At 42.9% G+C, this 22576-nt stretch overlaps 1 protein-coding gene across 2 annotated transcripts in view; it reads left to right on the plus strand.

Moving 5' to 3' along the window:
- The window catches only part of usp2a (ubiquitin specific peptidase 2a), a 164314-nt gene that overhangs the window by 62913 nt on the left and 78825 nt on the right, over positions 1 to 22576 (plus strand). Inside the window, exon 1 of one of the 2 annotated variants that reach the window (XM_084332348.1) lies at positions 10567 to 11091. The exons of the other annotated variant lie outside the window; for it this stretch is intronic. Coding sequence (XP_084188474.1) covers positions 10894 to 11091 — 198 coding nt within the window. The 5' untranslated portion in view covers positions 10567 to 10893. Of the gene's footprint in view, positions 1 to 10566; positions 11092 to 22576 lie in introns of those variants that run through there. 2 annotated transcript variants of the gene reach the window in all.

Below are 22576 nucleotides of genomic sequence, written 5' to 3' on the forward strand. Positions count from 1 at the left end.
TATACTGAAGGAGTGTTAAGAGACATTATACTGAAGGAGTGTTGAGAGACATTATACTGAAGGAGTGTTAAGAGACATTATACTGAAGGAGTGTTGAGAGACATTATACTGAAGGAGTGTTGAGAGACATTATACTGAAGGAGTGTTAAGAGACATTATACTGAAGGAGTGTTGAGAGACATTATACTGAAGGAGTGTTAAGAGACATTATACTGAAGGAGTGTTGAGAGACATTATACTGAAGGAGTGTTAAGAGACATTATACTGAAGGAGTGTTAAGAGACATTATACTGAAGGAGTGTTGAGAGACATTATACTGAAGGAGTGTTAAGAGACATTATACTGAAGGAGTGTTAAGAGACATTATACTGAAGGAGTGTTGAGAGACATTATACTGAAGGAGTGTTGAGAGACATTATACTGAAGGAGTGTTAAGAGACATTATACTGAAGGAGTGTTGAGAGACATTATACTGAAGGAGTGTTGAGAGACATTATACTGAAGGAGTGTTAAGAGACATTATACTGAAGGAGTGTTGAGAGACATTATACTGAAGGAGTGTTAAGAGACATTATACTGAAGGAGTGTTGAGAGACATTATACTGAAGGAGTGTTAAGAGACATTATACTGAAGGAGTGTTGAGAGACATTATACTGAAGGAGTGTTAAGAGACATTATACTGAAGGAGTGTTGAGAGACATTATACTGAAGGAGTGTTGAGAGACATTATACTGAAGGAGTGTTGAGAGACATTATACTGAAGGAGTGTTGAGAGACATTATACTGAAGGAGTGTTAAGAGACATTATACTGAAGGAGTGTTGAGAGACATTATACTGAAGGAGTGTTGAGAGACATTATACTGAAGGAGTGTTAAGAGACATTATACTGAAGGAGTGTTAAGAGACATTATACTGAAGGAGTGTTAAGAGACATTATACTGAAGGAGTGTTAAGAGACATTATACTGAAGGAGTGTTGAGAGACATTATACTGAAGGAGTGTTGAGAGACATTATACTGAAGGAGTGTTGAGAGACATTATACTGAAGGAGTGTTGAGAGACATTATACTGAAGGAGTGTTGAGAGACATTATACTGAAGGAGTGTTAAGAGACATTATACTGAAGGAGTGTTGAGAGACATTATACTGAAGGAGTGTTGAGAGACATTATACTGAAGGAGTGTTGAGAGACATTATACTGAAGGAGTGTTGAGAGACATTATACTGAAGGAGTGTTAAGAGACATTATACTGAAGGAGTGTTGAGAGACATTATACTGAAGGAGTGTTGAGAGACATTATACTGAAGGAGTGTTGAGAGACATTATACTGAAGGAGTGTTGAGAGACATTATACTGAAGGAGTGTTGAGAGACATTATACTGAAGGAGTGTTGAGAGACATTATACTGAAGGAGTGTTGAGAGACATTATACTGAAGGAGTGTTGAGAGACATTATACTGAAGGAGTGTTGAGAGACATTATACTGAAGGAGTGTTAAGAGACATTATACTGAAGGAGTGTTAAGAGACATTATACTGAAGGAGTGTTGAGAGACATTATACTGAAGGAGTGTTGAGAGACATTATACTGAAGGAGTGTTAACTCATTCAGCGCCAGCTATTATCCTCATCCCTGTAGTCAATGGGCCACGCTAAAAGATAGGCATTTTCACTGTGCGTCACGATGTTTGCAGAGCTATATCTATATTCTATATTATAGCTATGGAGACAATACTATGGCTCATTTGACAGTCACTATCTCTCGTCCAACATGTAAAAAAGAGTAAATTCTTTCATGTATACGTTTGCGTGTTATCCTGTGGTGAATATTGTATAGTTTCAGTGTGATCCGGTCTAATTCTTGGAAGCTGAGTCATGGAGCGCTATGTGCATTTTGCTAAAGTCGTTCGCGTTGCTCGCCTGGACACGATATTATTTCCAAATCAAAGGTATATAATAGGTATTATGTTTCATCATGAAGGCATCAAATGGGGGGGGGGGTCATTTTGTGATGCTCTGATCGTCAGCAACGGCATACCTTTTGAATACTACATACGTTGATCGTTGCAATCGATGTGAAATCATTGTTGGATCAAAGTACTGTAGGATTCTACATCTAGCGCAGCAATGCAGAGAGAACAAGACAACACTGGTGGAAGCTTTGAAGCACCACACACACACACACACACACTCACACACACACACACACACTCACACACACACACACACACTCACACACACACACACACACACACACACACACCCTCACACACACACACACACACACACACCCTCACACACACACACACACACACACACACACCCTCACACACACACTCACACACACACCCTCACACACACACACACACACACACACACACACACACACACACACTCACACACACACACACACACTCACACACACACACACACACACACACACCCTCACACACACACACACACCCTCACACACACACACACACACACCCTCTCTCTCACACCCTCACACACACACACACACACACACACACACACACACACACACACACACACGCACGCACGCACGCACACACACACACACACACACACACACACACACACACACACTGTAGCACCCACTTTACTCACCTTAGACACTTAACACACTTTATATTTATTGATAAGAGATTGCACATCTCTCATACCTCATTGCACCTCACCACCACAAGGTGGCACCACAAGCTAAGCTATTGTATATTGTTGTAACTCAGTTACCTTCTCTGCTCTGCATTGTGTATAATATGCTGTATAATATATGTATATTGAAAATTTTAGTTTTGTTTACACTTGTTTACGTACTTGACTTTCTATTCTATTTTATACTTATATATTATACTTATTTTATACTATATTTTTATTTTATCTAGCACACTCTCAGGAGCAAAACAGAAAGAAGCATTTCATACAAAAGTATTCTGTATTTCTGTATGACAACTAATAAAGAAACTTGAAACTTGAACTAAGACTACCTGTAACACCATAGTCTGTGTAGCCTACTTAATAATAATAATAATAATAATAATAATAATAATAATAATAATAATAATAATAATAATAATAATAATAATACTAAATAATAATAATAATAATAATAATAATAATAATAATAATAATAATAATAATAATAATAATAATAATAATAATAATAATAATAATAATAATAATAATAATAAATAAATAAATAAATTATAACACCTTTCAGGAAACCCAAGGTCGCTTCACAGTCAAGAGGGCTAGGGAGGTAAAAGGGATAATGAAACCTAATCTAATAATAATAATAATAATAATAATAATAATAATAAATTGTATTTGTATTGCACTTTTTGTTCACTAGGATCCCAAAGTGCTACAGGGTTAAAACATAGTTAAAATGTTTTATAATTATTAGTAAAATAATAAATAAAATACAGAATACAAAATAAATAAAAATAGAACATAGTTAAAAACATAGTATAAACAGACAATTACAGCACAAGAAAACAGCACAAGAAAAAAAGAAATATCACAAGAAAAAATATATAAAAAAATAAGCTAACAGTCAAAGGCCTTTTTAAACAGATGGGTTTTCAGGCCTGTTTTAAAAGAGTCCAGGCTCTGTGGTGCCTCAGCTGGATGGGGAGGCTGTTCCACAGGCGTGGTGCAGCCGTGCAGAAGGCCCGGTCACCCATCTAAACTCACTAATAGGAAAAGCCTTGGTGAAAAGGTGCGTTTTGAGAGCTGTTTTGAAGGTGTCCAGGGTCAGGGCGTTGCAGGGGGGGGAGAGAGTTCCAGAGGGGGGGGGACGCCACGCTGAAGGCTCTGTGAGAGAGTTCCAGAGGGGGGGGGGGGGACGCCACGCTGAAGGCTCTGTGAGAGAGTTCCAGAGGGGGGGGGGGGGACGCCACGCTGAAGGCTCTGTGAGAGAGTTCCAGAGGGTAGGGGACGCCACGCTGAAGGCTCTGTGAGAGAGTTCCAGAGGGGGGGGGACGCCACGCTGAAGGCTCTGTGAGAGAGTTCCAGAGGGGGGGTGGGGGACGCCACGCTGAAGGCTCTGTGAGAGAGTTCCAGAGGGGGGGGGACGCCACGCTGAAGGCTCTGTGAGAGAGTTCCAGAGGGTGGGGGGGGACGCCACGCTGAAGGCTCTGGGACAGAGTTCCAGAGGGGGGGGGGGGACGCCACGCTGAAGGCTCTGGGAGAGAGTTCCAGAGGGGGGGGGGGGGACGCCACGCTGAAGGCTCTGTGAGAGAGTTCCAGAGGGGGGGGGGGACGCCACGCTGAAGGCTCTGTGAGAGAGTTCCAGAGGGGGGGGGGGACGCCAGGCTGAAGGCTCTGTGAGAGAGTTCCAGAGGGGGGGGGGGGGACGCCACGCTGAAGGCTCTGTGAGAGAGTTCCAGAGGGGGGGGGGGGACGCCACGCTGAAGTCTCTGGGAGAGAGTTCCAGAGGGGGGGGGGGGACGCCAGGCTGAAGGCTCTGTGAGAGAGTTCCAGAGGGGGGGTGGGGGACGCCACGCTGAATTCTCTGTGAGAGAGTTCCAGAGGGGGGGGGGACGCCAGGCTGAAGGCTCTGTGAGAGAGTTCCAGAGGGGGGGGGGACGCCAGGCTGAAGGCTCTGTCCCCGAAAGTCCGCAACCTGGTGCGAAGGCTGGAGAGGAGACCTCGATCAGAGGATGGTAGGTTCCGGGATGGAGATTGATTTATTGATTGATTGAAAACTGTATTAACAGATTGCAGAATGGGTACAATACAGTACAGCTCAATACACACAATTGTTAAGGGGATGCAGACCAGAGAAAGACTTTCGTCTTGTTTACACCATTTTCAATTAATTATAACATATATGACATACACGACATACAGATAGACAGTACTGCTACATCTATACATTTATGACATATCAGATTTGCAAATACAGTACTGTTTGTGATACAAAAAGTGTCCAGAAAAAGAGTGTATATACATTTGACATAGAAACTGTACATTGGGGGAGGTTGGGTGGGTGGGGTGGGGTTGGGTGGGTGGGTGGGGGCTGTACATTGGAGGTGGGGGGGGGGGGGGGTTGGGTAGGGGGGGAACACTGTATACTGTACATTGGAATACTGACAAAGCCATACTTGGTCATTTACTGTACAACTGGGTTAGGACATTTGTAGGGGCCAGTTTCGAATTGCAGTCTCCCGTAGGTGTTCTTTGAGAGTGTTTTTGAAAGTGGGTAGTGATTCACATTCACACAGGTATCTATATTCAGACACGTCTGTCAACTTTTCTCCTCTGACATCAGTATTCATCAACCGCTTTGTAAAAAACATGCAAACAGTTTTTTTTTGTGTTTAAATGCAGATATGAGTTAGTCAACCATTCAGTGACCGATGTACATTATTACAGTATGTTCTGTACCCCTGGGTACCCCGAACAGGACTCTGTTGCAGTAGTCCAACCGGGAGTTTATACATTTGTGGATCAGGGTCTCAGCCACAGAGTCTGAGAGTGAGGGTCGGAGACGGGAGATGTTTTTGAGGTGGTAGAAGGCAGACTTGGTGACGGATTTGATGTGGGAGTGAAATGAAAGTGTGGAGTCAAGGGTGACGCCCAGGTTACAGACTTCGGGAGACGGGGAGATGGAACAGCCGTCAACGTGGAGGAGGAGATCTCCAACCTTCCCGAGCAGTGCCTTGGGGGCCACAACCATGAGCGCTGTCTTTTTGCTGTTGAGTTTGAGTAGTTTGGTTGACATCCAGGTTTTTATGGCGTGGAGGCAGTTGACTAAGGACTGTGGGGGGAGCTGGGAGGATGGGGAGGTGCTGAGATAGAGCTGAGTATCATCAGCGTAGCAGTGAAAGTTGAGTCCGTAGTGACGTATGGTCTGACCGAGGGGGAGCATGTAAATGGTGAAAAGTAGGGGATCCAGCACAGAGCCTTGGGGGACACCGTGGTTGACTGGGGCCGGGGGGGAGGATGAGCCGCTGATGCTGACAAACTGAGACCTGTTTGTGAGATATATACTTGTATGGATTAGGCCAATCCGGCGCCACCACGACTACAACACGCAGAACGCATTAGTTAGACTTCCACTCACTCAAGCATGACAGAGCAAGACCTACATGCTGTATTACACCGGGGGCCGAGGGCTCCGAGGCATCTGTGTGGAAGATACTCCCCTCAAACTGGTGTGTAAAGGAGGGGAGGAGCAGCGTGTCCCAGGCAGCAATCTCATGGCCGAGGCCCCAGCATGTGTACACAACAAACAGCAGAGGAACACATTCCATCACCAGGCTGAGCGTGCGTGTGTGTGTGTGTGTGTGTGTGTGTGTGTGTGTGTGTGTGTGTGTGTGTGTGTGTGTGTGTGTGTGTGTGTGTGTGTGTGTGTGTGTGTGTGTGTGTGTGTGTGTGTGTGTGTGTGTGTGTGTGTGTGTGTGTGTGTGTGTGTGTGTGTGTGTGTGTGTGTGTGTGTGTGTGTGTGTGTGTGTGTGTGTGTGTGTGTGTGTGTGTGTAGGAGGCGCACACATCCTTGTGTCTTGGACTCTGAAACGTTCCCCATTATCGAGGTGGAAAAGTACAAAGTCAGAGGGAACACACAGTAGATGCTGTGTCTTCTGATATCTGATGCACAGAACTGAGTCATATTAACATATATTAACATATAACCCTAACCAGGTGAGAGAGCTACAGTACCTACAGTAGATACACATAGAGTTACATAGACCAACATAGAGTTACATAGACCAACATAGAGTTACATAGAGCAACACAGAGTTACATAGAGCAACATATAGTTACATAGACTAACATAGAGTTACATAGACCAACATAGAGTTACATAGACCAACATAGACCAACATAGACTTACATAGACTAACATAGAGTTACATAGACTAACATAGAGTTACCTAGACCAACATAGAGTTACATAGACCAACATAGAGTTACATAGACTAACATAGAGTTACATAGACTAACATAGAGTTACCTAGACCAACATAGAGTTACATAGACCAACATAGAGTTACATAGACCAACATAGAGTTACATAGACTAACATAGAGTTACATAGACTAACATAGAGTTACCTAGACCAACATAGAGTTACATAGACCAACATAGAGTTACATAGACCAACATAGAGTTACATAGACCAACATAGAGTTACATAGACCAACATAGAGTTACATAGACCAACTACGGCAACCAAGACACTCAAACTCAAACCTAATACATCACGGGGGAGGGGGGGGGGGGCTGTATCTCTCTCTCTCTCTCTCGCTCTCTCTCTCTCTCTCTCTCTCTCTCTCTCTCTCTCTCTCTCTCTCTCTCTCTCTCTCTCTCTCTCTCTCTCTACGTTCAATGATTTAATGTAGCCACATGTTACACTATAAATACTAACTGGATAGTTGATGATATAAACATTTAATAAAATGTACTACATGCAGTGGAGAACTAACAAAAGCGAGTTGAGTTGAGTAGGTACCATGCAGTGGAAAAGCGGCACAAGAGAATCCTTCATAATGTTTCATGCAATTAAAAAGTAAATATATATATATTTAGTACACGTGATGCACACACACCTTTACAGTGTTTTGTTTACCAGTAGGATGTTATAACATTGCTGATAATACAAATTATTATTATTTTCTCACAGTAGTGTGTTTATATGTGTGTGTGTGTGTGTGTGTGTGTGTATGTGTGTGTGTGTGTGCGTGTGTATTTTTGGCTAAAGTGGATAGAAAACACAGTACTGTACAAAGGTCTTAGGCACCCAAGAGTTTTTATATAAATTGTCTTAGATGTTAAAGGGGAACTATTTTACTATTTCTTTCACTATTTGGGCACTTTTACACAATTCCTGTGAGTTTATGGAACACCTCTGTAATTATATTTTTTTTTAACTCATTGTTTTGTATTTCTAATCAAGTCCTCAAAAACAGCATTTTTCGACCTCAAGATCTCGAGCCGTTTTGAGGCTGGGCTCCTAAACCACTGTGTGGCCTGGTGGCGTGTAGCTTTATGCCAAGCAAGCAGTGCAAAAATTTACCGTAGTGGCATGCAGTAATGCGCCTTTCATTTTCGCGGAAATAGGCTGTCTATTGCCATTCTCTTTGACAAACTCTAACCTTAACCAGCTCCTTAACAGCGCCTAAACTTAACCGTTCTAACCTTAACCAACTCCGAAACAATGCCTAACCTTAACCTTAACCATAGAAATGATATTGCCATTCTCTTTGACAAACTCTAACCTTAACCAGCTCCTTAACAGCGCCTAAACTTAACCGTTCTAACCTTAACCAACTCCGAAACAATGCCTAACCTTAATCGGCGAAAGAATACACGTTAAAAAAAAATCACGTTAAAAAATATTTTCGATGGGATTCGAACTCGCCAGCAAACAAGCCATAGGATCCACAGCCATGTGTCCTTGCCGATTGAGCTATTTGTTGGATACTGAATAAGGGGCGGTGACTTATATATATTGAGCTCCGCTCGTGTCGCATGCGCGGGCACCTCGCGCGAGCACGCCGGCGCACGCACGCACCTGAGCGAGCACGCCGCCGCCGGTGCACGCACGGTAGCATTTGTCTGAAAAGAAGGGCGCTTTACCGCACTAGCGTGCGGTGACGAATGCGGAAGCATTTTTGCACTGCTTGCTTGGCATTAACGTACAGGCGGCCTGGTGGCTACTGCCACGTTATCATGCAGCGGTGTCTCTCTGACATCACAAATCATCACATTTTCAGATGACTCAGTTCAGTGAGGGTGAATATTGTGAGAGGAGAATTGGAAGAATGCGCCAATATGAGAATTAGAGACATAGATCATATTAATATAAGTCCACATAGCTAGGAAACAATGCTAAACACTGAAAAAGGCCATTTATAAGATAGTTCCCCTTTAATAAATGTTTGTCTGTATTAGTGTCAGTAGACCACTCTTAGATTTTTAGAAACTTTTCATTCAATTATTTTTGAAAGCATCTTCATGGTTTAATGCAGACATAATGTTGCAGGGACTATTATAATCATCATATTGGCATGACTGTATCCACCAAAGGGTTAAATCAAACATTTTTAAGTACTTTAGAGGAAATGTCAAAATATCGTGATATATATCGTGTAGCCAAAAAATATCATGATATCATTTAGAGGCCATATCGCCCAGCCCTATCTGATAGCATATAAAACGTGTTCTATCTGCCAGCGTCTGATGAGCAAGGAAGGATGTCTAGCTCTGCTCTGAGTGTCAAGTTGCATAATCAATCAATCAAACTTTATTTACAAACTCAGACAAAACAACACACAGAATAAATTACATACAAACACAATAAACGATTAGGTTTAAAAATAAATAAATATATATACGGGTGCTACACCTTGTGTTTGTCAAAGATCTTCTCCAGATACCTCCTCTCTGTGCGTTCAATAGCCTATTTAACACAAATTAATGGAAGCGTATACGGACGACTAGCCAGTAGGGCTCCTTTTTCTATTTCCTTTTTCAGTAGCATAATTTTAGTTCAGGAATATACAGGTATACTACTAACATGGTAGCACTATAGCTCATTCAACCACCCTGCTCAGTAATAATAATAATAATAATAATAATAATAATAATAATAATAATAATAATAATAATAATAATAATAATAATAATAATAATAATAATAATAGATTTAATTTATATAGCACACTTTAAACTCAGTGAGCTCTCAAGGTGCTTCACAGCAGAAGGAAAACTAAATTAGAAAATAGAATAAAAAGGTTTAAAACAAAAAAACATTCAAATGGATAAAAATAAAAAGATAAGAATAAAAAGGATTAAAACATAAAAACATAACAATAAAATAAAATAAACAAAACATAGGAGAAGATTAGTTTAGTAAGGACATCACTGAGTGAGTGTATTATTGATGAACACCGCGCACTGTTCCAATAGTGCAGCATCACAGCACGTGGGTCTGACGGAGTGGATCTGGTTAAACATGATGTATTTATGGCGAATAGCCCGTTTGGTTTGATATGATGGCCGTGATGATGATGATGATGGGGATGAGAGGTGTGGTCTCATTGGAAGGGGCCGTTATGAGTCCAGATGACACCGGGAGCGCCGGGAGCACCGGGAGCACCGTCTGTCTGACGTGCGGAGGGCGGGTCCTCCTCAGCTCCTGCTGTTATTACCGGAGACACGGTGTTGATGCGCGCGTCGTGGAACACAAGAGGAGCGCGCCCCGGTGTTGATGCGCGCGTCGTGGAACACAAGAGGAGCGCGCCCCGGTGTTGATGCGCGCGTCGTGGAACACAAGAGGAGCGCGCCTTTCTCCGGTTCTTTCTTCATTCATTCATTCGGTAGGAAACTATAGTGTCTGTTTACCGGACCGACCGGCGGCGCCTCTACCGGCGGGTTGTTCTCTGCAGCACGGTACCGGACCGGCGGCGCCTCTACCGGCGCCCGGCGGGTTGTTCTCTGCAGCACCGGACCGACCGGCGGCTCCTCTACCGGCGGGTTGTTCTCTGCAGCACGGTACCGGACCGGCGGCGCCTCTACCGGCGGGTTCTCTGCAGCACGGTACCGGACCGGCGGCGCCTCTACCGGCGGGTTGTTCTCTGCAGCACGGTACCGGACCGGCGGCGCCTCTACCGGCGGGTTGTTCTCTGCAGCACGGTACCGGACCGGCGGCGCCTCTACCGGCGCTACTAGATTCCCGGTCCCGTTCCGCGGATGGATGGCTGTCTCCTTGACGCGCGCAGCGGCGGAGAAACACGGGACTCGTCAGTAAAACCCGTTATTCACTCGTTATTGATTTCACTCCGGATCTGGCGACGCAGCTTTACGCACAATAACGGGAGAGCGCTCCGGCCACCGGCGGCCCGGTGTTGTGCCGCGCAGCATGCGACAGTCCTGCACGGTGACCGTTCCCGAGGACCCCCCGGCCGCGTTCCCGTTCCCGTTCCTGTCCTACACGGTGACCGTTCCCGAGGACCCCCCGGCCGCGTTCCCGTTCCTGAAGCAGGACATGCGGCGGAAAGGCGTGTCGGGCTCGGTGCTGGTGTCAACCTTCGTGGGGCTTCTCATAAACCAAGCCAAGGTAGGAGACCGGGACCGGGAGCGGGGAGGACCGGGAGAGGGGAGGACCGGGAGAGGGGAGCGGGGAGCGCCGAACCGCGTTGTAACCAGTTATCATTCTAGATATGTGCGGCCATATAACATAACATAACGCACAGGTCGTGATTTTCATGTTAAAGAAGGATGCTGCCTGCATTCCTGTTACCGAATAACGGAGTGGTTCCGGCAGTAAGCCGCTCCGTTAAGCCGCTGTGCTGCAGGGAGTGGGATCAGTGTAGAGGCCACTATTATATAACCTCGAATTAATCACACGCACACACGCACACACACACACACACGCACACACGCACACACGCACGCACACAACCGGCAGTTGATTTGCCATACAGCTCTGTTACATAGTATGATACGAAACGCACAAAAAGCAAGAGCAGATTTTATATCTATTTTTAAAACGGTAGCATCTGGAACATCTGGAGCATCTGGAACAGGCTGTGTTCCCTCGGGCTGGTTCCACATCCAGCATGTAGGTCTGTGTGCATGATGTGCAGAAAACACATTCTTCACTCAAGGCTCCAGTGATGAGGTCAGAGGTCGTGTGACTTACACACTGGTGGGCTACAGTTTGTGAGTTAATGGTTAGGACGTACCTGAGACCTATTGTGATCATTATGACAGAGACTGTGTTCATTCACTACCTACCTATTGTTGCAAGCTCTATTTATCTACACTGTTACCATTCAGTAAGGGTAAAGATGTTTTGCACATTCAATTAATATGGTATTGAAAGAAAAATTGGGATGCACTCCAGTCAATTAGTTTGAATTGTTGAAGATTGAATAGATATTTACAGAAGAAGAGCATCGTATGTTTGACACGATGGATTCCTTAACTAGAGAACAGGAATTTATTAACTATACACCATATATCTTGCAGACTCATAGGCTATGTTTCCTGAAGACAAGATGTTTCTTGTGATATGATCACCAGCGTTGTAGCGCTGCTGCTGTGTGCATCTTACTGAGCCGCAGAGCAGAGCAGAGCAGAGCCGCTGTGTGCAAGTAGTGTTGGTCATGAGAAATCACACTAGAATACACTTTACTACTACTGGCCTGGCACTAGACTACACTTTACTACTACTGGCACTAGAATACACTTTACTACTACTGGCCTGGCACTAGAATACACTTTACTACTGCTGGCCTGGCACTAGAATACACTTTACTACTCCTGGCCTGGCACTAGAATACACTTTACTACTCCTGGCACTAGAATACACTTTACTACTACTGGCCTGGCACTAGAATACACTTTACTACTACTGGCCTGGCACTAGAATACACTTTACTACTCCTGGCCTGGCACTAGAATACACTTTACTACTCCTGGCACTAGAATACACTTTACTACTCCTGGCCTGGCACTAGAATACACTTTACTACTACTGGCCTGGCACTAGAATACACTTTACTACTCCTGGCCTGGCACTAGAATACACTTTACTACTCCTGGCCTGGCACTAGAATACACTTTACTACTACTGGCACTAGAATACACTTTACTACTCCTGGCCTGGCACTAGAATACACTTTACTACTACTGGCCTGGCACTAGAATACACTTTACTACTACTGGCCTGGCACTAGAATACACTTTACTACTCCTGGCCTGGCACTATAATACACTTTACTACTACTGGCCTGGCACTAGAATACACTTTACTACTACTGGCCTGGCACTAGAATACACTTTACTACTACTGGCCTGGCACTAGAATACACTTTACTACTACTGGCCTGGCACTAGAATACACTTTACTACTACTGGCCTGGCACTAGAATACACTTTACTACTCCTGGCACTAGAATACACTTTACTACTACTGGCCTGGCACTAGAATACACTTTACTACTCCTGGCACTAGAATACACTTTACTACTACTGGCCTGGCACTAGAATACACTTTACTACTCCTGGCCTGGCACTAGAATACACTTTACTACTACTGGCCTGGCACTAGAATACACTTTACTACTCCTGGCCTGGCACTAGAATACACTTTACTACTACTGGCCTGGCACTAGAATACACTTTACTACTACTGGCACTAGAATACACTTTACTACTACTGGCCTGGCACTAGAATACACTTTACTACTCCTGGCCTGGCACTAGAATACACTTTACTACTACTGGCACTAGAATACACTTTACTACTACTGGCCTGGCACTAGAATACACTTTACTACTACTGGCCTGGCACTAGAATACACTTTACTACTACTGGCCTGGCACTAGAATACACTTTACTACTACTGGCCTGGCACTAGAATACACTTTACTACTCCTGGCCTGGCACTATAATACACTTTACTACTACTGGCCTGGCACTAGAATACACTTTACTACTACTGGCCTGGCACTAGAATACACTTTACTACTACTGGCCTGGCACTAGAATACACTTTACTACTACTGGCCTGGCACTAGAATACACTTTACTACTCCTGGCACTAGAATACACTTTACTACTACTGGCCTGGCACTAGAATACACTTTACTACTCCTGGCACTAGAATACACTTTACTACTACTGGCCTGGCACTAGAATACACTTTACTACTCCTGGCCTGGCACTAGAATACACTTTACTACTACTGGCCTGGCACTAGAATACACTTTACTACTCCTGACCTGGCACTAGAATACACTTTACTACTACTGGCCTGGCACTAGAATACACTTTACTACTACTGGCACTAGAATACACTTTACTACTACTGGCCTGGCACTAGAATACACTTTACTACTACTGGCACTAGAATACACTTTACTACTACTGGCCTGGCACTAGAATACACTTTACTACTACTGGCACTAGAATACACTTTACTACTACTGGCCTGGCACTAGAATACACTTTACTACTACTGGCCTGGCACTAGAATACACTTTACTACTACTGGCACTAGAATACACTTTACTACTACTGGCACTAGAATACACTTTACTACTACTGGCCTGGCACTAGAATACACTTTACTACTACTGGCCTGGCACTAGAATACACTTTACTACTACTGGCCTGGCACTAGAATACACTTTACTACTACTGGCCTGGCACTAGAATACACTTTACTACTACTGGCCTGGCACTAGAATACACTTTACTACTCCTGGCCTGGCACTAGAATACACTTTACTACTACTGGCCTGGCACTAGAATACACTTTACTACTACTGGCCTGGCACTAGAATACACTTTACTACTCCTGGCCTGGCACCATAATACACTTTACTACTACTGGCCTGGCACTAGAATACACTTTACTACTACTGGCCTGGCACTAGAATACACTTTACTACTACTGGCCTGGCACTAGAATACACTTTACTACTACTGGCCTGGCACTAGAATACACTTTACTACTACTGGCCTGGCACTAGAATACACTTTACTACTCCTGGCACTAGAATACACTTTACTACTACTGGCCTGGCACTAGAATACACTTTACTACTCCTGGCACTAGAATACACTTTACTACTACTGGCCTGGCACTAGAATACACTTTACTACTCCTGGCCTGGCACTAGAATACACTTTACTACTACTGGCCTGGCACTAGAATACACTTTACTACTCCTGGCCTGGCACTAGAATACACTTTACTACTACTGGCCTGGCACTAGAATACACTTTACTACTACTGGCACTAGAATACACTTTACTACTACTGGCCTGGCACTAGAATACACTTTACTACTACTGGCACTAGAATACACTTTACTACTACTGGCCTGGCACTAGAATACACTTTACTACTACTGGCACTAGAATACACTTTACTACTACTGGCCTGGCACTAGAATACACTTTACTACTACTGGCCTGGCACTAGAATACACTTTACTACTACTGGCCTGGCACTAGAATACACTTTACTACTACTGGCCTGGCACTAGAATACACTTTACTACTACTGGCCTGGCACTAGAATACACTTTACTACTCCTGGCCTGGCACTAGAATACACTTTACTACTACTGGCACTAGAATACACTTTACTACTACTGGCCTGGCACTAGAATACACTTTACTACTACTGGCCTGGCACTAGAATACACTTTACTACTCCTGACCTGGCACTAGAATACACTTTACTACTACTGGCCTGGCACTAGAATACACTTTACTACTACTGGCCTGGCACTAGAATACACTTTACTACTCCTGACCTGGCACTAGAATACACTTTACTACTACTGGCCTGGCACTAGAATACACTTTACTACTACTGGCACTAGAATACACTTTACTACTACTGGCCTGGCACTAGAATACACTTTACTACTACTGGCACTAGAATACACTTTACTACTACTGGCCTGGCACTAGAATACACTTTACTACTACTGGCACTAGAATACACTTTACTACTACTGGCCTGGCACTAGAATACACTTTACTACTACTGGCCTGGCACTAGAATACACTTTACTACTACTGGCACTAGAATACACTTTACTACTACTGGCACTAGAATACACTTTACTACTACTGGCCTGGCACTAGAATACACTTTACTACTACTGGCCTGGCACTAGAATACACTTTACTACTACTGGCCTGGCACTAGAATACACTTTACTACTACTGGCCTGGCACTAGAATACACTTTACTACTACTGGCCTGGCACTAGAATACACTTTACTACTCCTGGCCTGGCACTAGAATACACTTTACTACTACTGGCCTGGCACTAGAATACACTTTACTACTACTGGCCTGGCACTAGAATACACTTTACTACTCCTGGCCTGGCACCATAATACACTTTACTACTACTGGCCTGGCACTAGAATACACTTTACTACTACTGGCACTAGAATACACTTTACTACTACTGGCACTAGAATACACTTTACTACTACTGGCACTAGAATACACTTTACTACTACTGGCCTGGCACTAGAATACACTTTACTACTACTGGCCTGGCACTAGAATACACTTTACTACTACTGGCCTGGCACTAGAATACACTTTACTACTACTGGCCTGGCACTAGAATACACTTTACTACTACTGGCCTGGCACTAGAATACACTTTACTACTACTGGCCTGGCACTAGAATACACTTTACTACTGCTGGCCTGGCACTAGAATACACTTTACTACTACTGGCCTGGCACTAGAATACACTTTACTACTCCTGGCCTGGCACTAGAATACACTTTACTACTACTGGCACTAGAATACACTTTACTACTACTGGCCTGGCACTAGAATACACTTTACTACTACTGGCCTGGCACTAGAATACACTTTACTACTCCTGGCACTAGAATACACTTTACTACTCCTGGCCTGGCACTAGAATACACTTTACTACTACTGGCACTAGAATACACTTTACTACTACTGGCCTGGCACTAGAATACACTTTACTACTCCTGGCCTGGCACTAGAATACACTTTACTACTCCTGGCCTGGCACTAGAATACACTTTACTACTGCTGGCCTGGCACTAGAATACACTTTACTACTACTGGCCTGGCACTAGAATACACTTTACTACTACTGGCCTGGCACTAGAATACACTTTACTACTACTGGCCTGGCACTAGAATACACTTTACTACTCCTGGCCTGGCACTAGAATACACTTTACTACTGCTGGCCTGGCACTAGAATACACTTTACTACTCCTGGCCTGGCACTAGAATACACTTTACTACTACTGGCCTGGCACTAGAATACACTTTACTACTACTGGCCTGGCACTAGAATACACTTTACTACTGCTGGCCTGGCACTAGAATACACTTTACTACTACTGGCCTGGCACTAGAATACACTTTACTACTCCTGGCCTGGCACTAGAATACACTTTACTACTCCTGGCCTGGCACTAGAATACACTTTACTACTACTGGCCTGGCACTAGAATACACTTTACTACTCCTGGCACTAGAATACACTTTACTACTACTGGCCTGGCAGCTTTGCAGACGGTTTTGTTACGATTCTCTACCTGCTCCTCTCCTTTACTATACACACAGTCTAATTTAGAGTTACTATACACAGTCTACTATACAGTTACTATACACAGTCTACTATAGACAAGATTGGTTGATATAAACATTAGGGCTGACCTTCGATTATTTTTTTGGAATTCGAAGCTTCGTGGCCGAGATTCGATTTTAATTCGAAGCTTCGAGGAAAAAAAGAAAAAAATATATATTTAAATTTTTTTATGTTGTGAGAACTTGTACAGCACTTTGTTCAACTTTGTCAGTGCTGTAAAGTTTAAACGTTTTTAAATCTTAGACAAACAAAACAATTTGCTTTCATGAAATATTGTAAGCCGTCATTTGAGGCTTTATAAAAGCAGCACAATGAACACAAATCTGTCAGTGCTGAGTCCGACCTCATCTTAAATAACAAACAGCATTGCTTGTTGTAGTTAACAGAGAGAGGCAGAGTTGATTTAGCAAAAAAAAATCATATATATTTTTTTATTTCTATTTTTTAATAATCACATTTTATTTTCATATTCGAATCCCATGCCCATCGAACGAAGCTTCGAAGCTTCGAAGTATTTAAGACAGCCCTAATAAACATAGATGATGTATGAAAAAGCTAAATAGTATATTATACTGTATTGTATTATGAATTGATTAGGAGCATGAATGAATGAATGAATGAAAACTTTATTTAACAGATTGCAGAATGGGTACAATACAGTACGGCTCAATACACACAATTGTTAAGGGGATGCAGACCTGAGAAAGACGTTTGTCTTGTTTACATCAGGGTCCCCCATTTTCAATTCATATAGACATTTATGACATACGCAACATACATGACATTTATGGTATAGGGACATATAGGTATTTAGTACTGATACATTTGTGACATAAACGGTATTCAAATATACAGTACTGTTACCCCTAGATCCTGACAGAGTATATACATATGATGGGGTGGAGACTGTACATTTGGAGGGGGTGGGTGGGAGAGAAATATACATGCGGTGGGGAGGGAATATATACATGCGGTGGGGAGGAGACTGTCTATTAGGAGGTGGTGGGGGATTTGGGCATGCCATTTACGGTGGCCAGTTTCGAATTGCAGCCTCCCGTAGGTGCTCTTTAAGAGCGGTTTTGAATGTGGTTAGGGATTCACATTCCTTTACAGCAGGGATCGGCAATAGGCGGCCCGCGGGCCGACATTGGCCCGCCAGCAATAATTTCTGGCCCGTCAGATTATTTTGAGAATATGATATTTATTTTACGCGCAGGAAATATTCACTCGGGACGCCAGGGTGTCTTTTATTGTGAAGCTGTATCTATCTACCGGTAGTCATCAATAGCACTATAGCCAATTGAAATGCTAGAAATGGTCACGTGGACTGGGAGAACCAATGGAATAGTCCCTAACGAACTTTCACTTCCGCGTTCGAGATGGAGCGAGTAACAAATGTGTTAAAAAACAAAACAAACATCTTTGGATAGGGAAATGCAACAGGGAAATATAACGCTTCTTTTAATAAACAGGAGCCATACTTAAAATACGGGTTTATTGCAACAGGTCGGTGATTCTTGCGTGCCGAGCCGACGTCCTCTCTGCATAATATGTGGCGACAACAACAACGAGGAAATGGTTGTTATTACAACTGTGTTAAAGTTGGCAGATAAAGTAGCTGCATTCAACGCCAATCTGGAATTGGAGGGCGGCGAGTGGATATGTGACATGTTTCAAACATTAGCAGGGATTTTGGAGGACTGAACAACAAACAAGGTATGGTGAGTCGTGTTTTCATGCATTCTGTCTTCTGATCTGTTCAACACCCGCCGCGGTGATCTGCAACAGCTGATCTGCTGTTCATGAATGAATGAATGAAAACTTTATTTAACAGATTGCAGAATGGGTACAATACAGTACGGCGCAATACACACAATTGTTAAGGGGATCTGCAACAGCTGAGAGCTGTTCATGAATGAATGGATGAGTGAGAACTTTGTTTGGCGGATTGCAGAGTGGGTGCAGTGCAGTGCGGCGCAGTGCACACGGTTGTTGGGGGGATGCAGACCAGAGAAAAACGTTTGTCTTTTTTCAATATCAGTATATTAAATTAGCCATTGTTTTTGATCCTGGCCCGCGAAGCAACGGCTTGGGGAAAATCTGGCCCGTGGGCAAATCTAATTGGCGACCCCTGCTTTACAGCTTTGGGTAGGGCGTTCCATGTCTTGTTGTTTTTAATCTGTCTGTATGACATGTGAGTGTGAGTTTCAAGTTTCTTTATTAGTTGTCATACAGAAATACAGAATACTTTGTATGAAACGCTTCTTTCTGTTTTGCTCCTGAGAGTGTGCTAGATAAAATAAAAAGACAGTATAAAATACGTATAATATAAGTATAAAATAGAAAGTCAAGTACATAAACAAGTGTAATAATAATAATAACTTTATTTGTATAGCACTTTTCATACAGAGGTTGCAGTTCAAAGTGCTTCACAACAGTAAAAAATACAGGCATAAGCGAGCATAAAAAGATAGACAGGTAGAATCACAGTGTTTCACATTAGGATCTAGCATCCCAATAGGCTCTCCGCTTACAGTTTTCAGTAACACAAATAGTAAAAATAGTTTAAAATGATTCAGTTTAAAAATAGTCAAAAAATTATAAAATAGAACGGACATAAAAAATACAGGCATGAGCGAGCATAGCAAGATATGGCAAATCACAGTGTTTCACATTAGGATCTAGCATCCTAATAGGCTCTCTATTCAGTAATACTCCTGTAATTCATGAACAAATAATCAGTGTTTCACATTTGGATCTAGCAAATAATAAGAATAGTTTAAAATGATTCAGTTTAAAAATAGTCATCAGTAAGAAGTAAAAAGTGCAATAACCGACACATGAATTTGATAGGCAGTGTATAAGAGTAGGCAGGGTAAGAATAAATACAAGTTGTGTCAGGATATCCCTGATGTTTCCTCTTGCCACTAGGTGGTAGCAGATATCTATCAGTGAAATGCCTGAGCAAAGAGATAGGTTTTAAGCTGTCTTTTAAAGATGTCTAGCGAGTTGGCTTCCTGATGTTTTGGGGTAGTTTGTTCCATAGTTTTGGGGCATAGTTGATAAAGGCTGCATTACCGATCCTCTTTTGACTGCTTCTGGGAGCCTCTAGTAGTCCAGCAGCTGATGATCGCAGTGTTCTTGCTGGCCTGTAATTTATTAGAGTGTTGGCGATGTAGCTAGGTCCCTGTCCATTTAGAGCTTTGTATGTAAGGAGAAGGACCTTAAAGTCAATTCTAAATGTTACAGGAAGCCAGTGTAAAGCGGCTAAGACTGGACTAATGTGCTCTCTCCTTTTGGTTCTAGTTAGCAGTCGGGCTGCTAACTAGAAACAAAACTAGGGATGCACCGATCTGACTTTTTCAGTCCCGATACCGATACATGGGTTTGGGTATTGGCCGATACCGATCCAATACAGATTGTCCAAATTTTCTTTCCAAAAAAGTTAAAAAAAAAATGTCATCCACGCTTTTTTTTTTTTTATATATATATTTTAAGAATTGTAAAGGATCACAAGTGTGTTTTTGATTTGTTGTAAACAAAGACAGAAAATAAACTTCATTCATTCAATTAATAAACTGTATGCCTCACTGTCACTGACTGGGATCATTCTTTTGTGCGAGGCAACATCAGGCTTGACTTAAAACATTACTTTCCTAACTTAGTGAAACTAAATGTAACAAATTAACACATAGATATAAATGTACTGAATGGTTATTTCTTATTAAAAAAAAAATATATATATATAATATATATATATCCGATTTATATTTTTTTTACCGATACCCGATCCAGCTATTTTACTGATATGGGCAGCCGATACCAATATCGGATCGGTGCATCCCTAAACAAAACAAAAATGTTCAATATACATATATACAGTATATACAATGCAGTAGAGAAGGTAACTGAGTTACAACAATATACAATAGCTTAGCTTGTGGTGCCACCTTGGTGCAATGAGGTATGAGATGATGTGCAAATCTCTTACCAATAATATAAAGTGTGTTAAGTGTCTAAACTGAGTAAAGTGGGTGCTACAGTGAGTTGTTTATTTAAAGTGAGTGTGTACCAGGGTTTCCGTTAGAATTTTTTTTTGCAGGTCTGAGTGTCCGGTAGATTTCAATCTACCGGACAAATGGGATAAATTCCGGTCAGAGTTTATTGAGCTTAAAAACAATTGATAGACCTATATAAAGAATGACATCATCAAGGGATTTATAATATTTTAACTTAAAACTAGGCTACTTTTGCGTATCAGTCATTAATATATTCCAAATAAAATAAGTCCCTCGAGACTTCGTGCTGCTGCTGCCGACTTGAGGTGTCGGTGGGCAGTCTGCCCGACCTTAATAAACAGCAGTCTGTTATAATCACATTTTTATGAGCTAACTAATTCCGTTATATTGGACATTTGTATTAATTATATCAAGCGAAGAACTGAGAAATTTGGCACCGCTGTGTCAGCGCGAGCTGGCTGCTGATATATTTACGTGAAGCATGGAGCACTTGGAGCAGGCAGAGCAGAGCAGTGGTGTCAGCAGCGCCCCCACCCAACAGCTGAATTGCCAATGGCTGAATTGGAGTACTGCACCCTGCCAAGCCATGCTTCACGTAAATATATCAGCAGCCAGCTCGCGCTGACAGCAGGATGTCATTATTAGACCGGCTGCTTGGTGAGATTGTTTCGTTCATCGCATAGGCTATATAATTTTAGCCTATTTTAATACAATTCAAATAATCTAATTGTGTTTAGAGGGAATTATTTTCACCGGACATTATGACCGGAGAGATTAAATATGTCGGACTTCAACAGATTTTGCCAGTCAAATACCGGTAATTACCGGCTAACGGAAACGCTGGTGTGTACGTGCGATGTGTGTGCTGTGGGTGTATTTCATGGTTTGTTACAGTGTTATTGTTCATTTAGCATCCTGATGGCCTGGGAATAGAAGCTCCTTCTGAGTCTCTCTGTGCTTGCCATGAGACTCCGGTATCGCTTGCCTGACCGCAGCAGTTCAAAGAGGCAGTTGTTTGGGTGGCTGGGGTCTTTGATTATTCTCTTAGCCTTACCCATGCAGCGCTTGTTGTAAATGTCTTGGAGAGTGGGAAGCCCCCCTCCATTTGTGCGTTCGGCTGAACGGGCCACTCTCTGTAGTCTGCTACGGTCTTGTGCGGTGCTATTCCTAAACCAGGAGGTGATATTGCCAGTCAGGATGCTCTCTATTGTGCATGAGTAGAAGTTCTTAAGGATCTTCTGACTCACTTGGAACTTCCTTAGGCGCCTAAGGTAGTAGAGGTGTTGCCGTGCCTTCTTCACAACACTGTCAATGTGTGTGGTCCATGTCAAGTCCTCGGATATGTGGACTCCGAGGTACTTAAAACTGTTCACTCTCTCAACCGGTGCCCCGTC

Source organism: Notolepis coatsorum, assembly GCF_963971535.1.
Source record: "Notolepis coatsorum genome assembly, chromosome: 1".
Taxonomy (NCBI): domain Eukaryota; kingdom Metazoa; phylum Chordata; class Actinopteri; order Aulopiformes; family Paralepididae; genus Notolepis; species Notolepis coatsorum.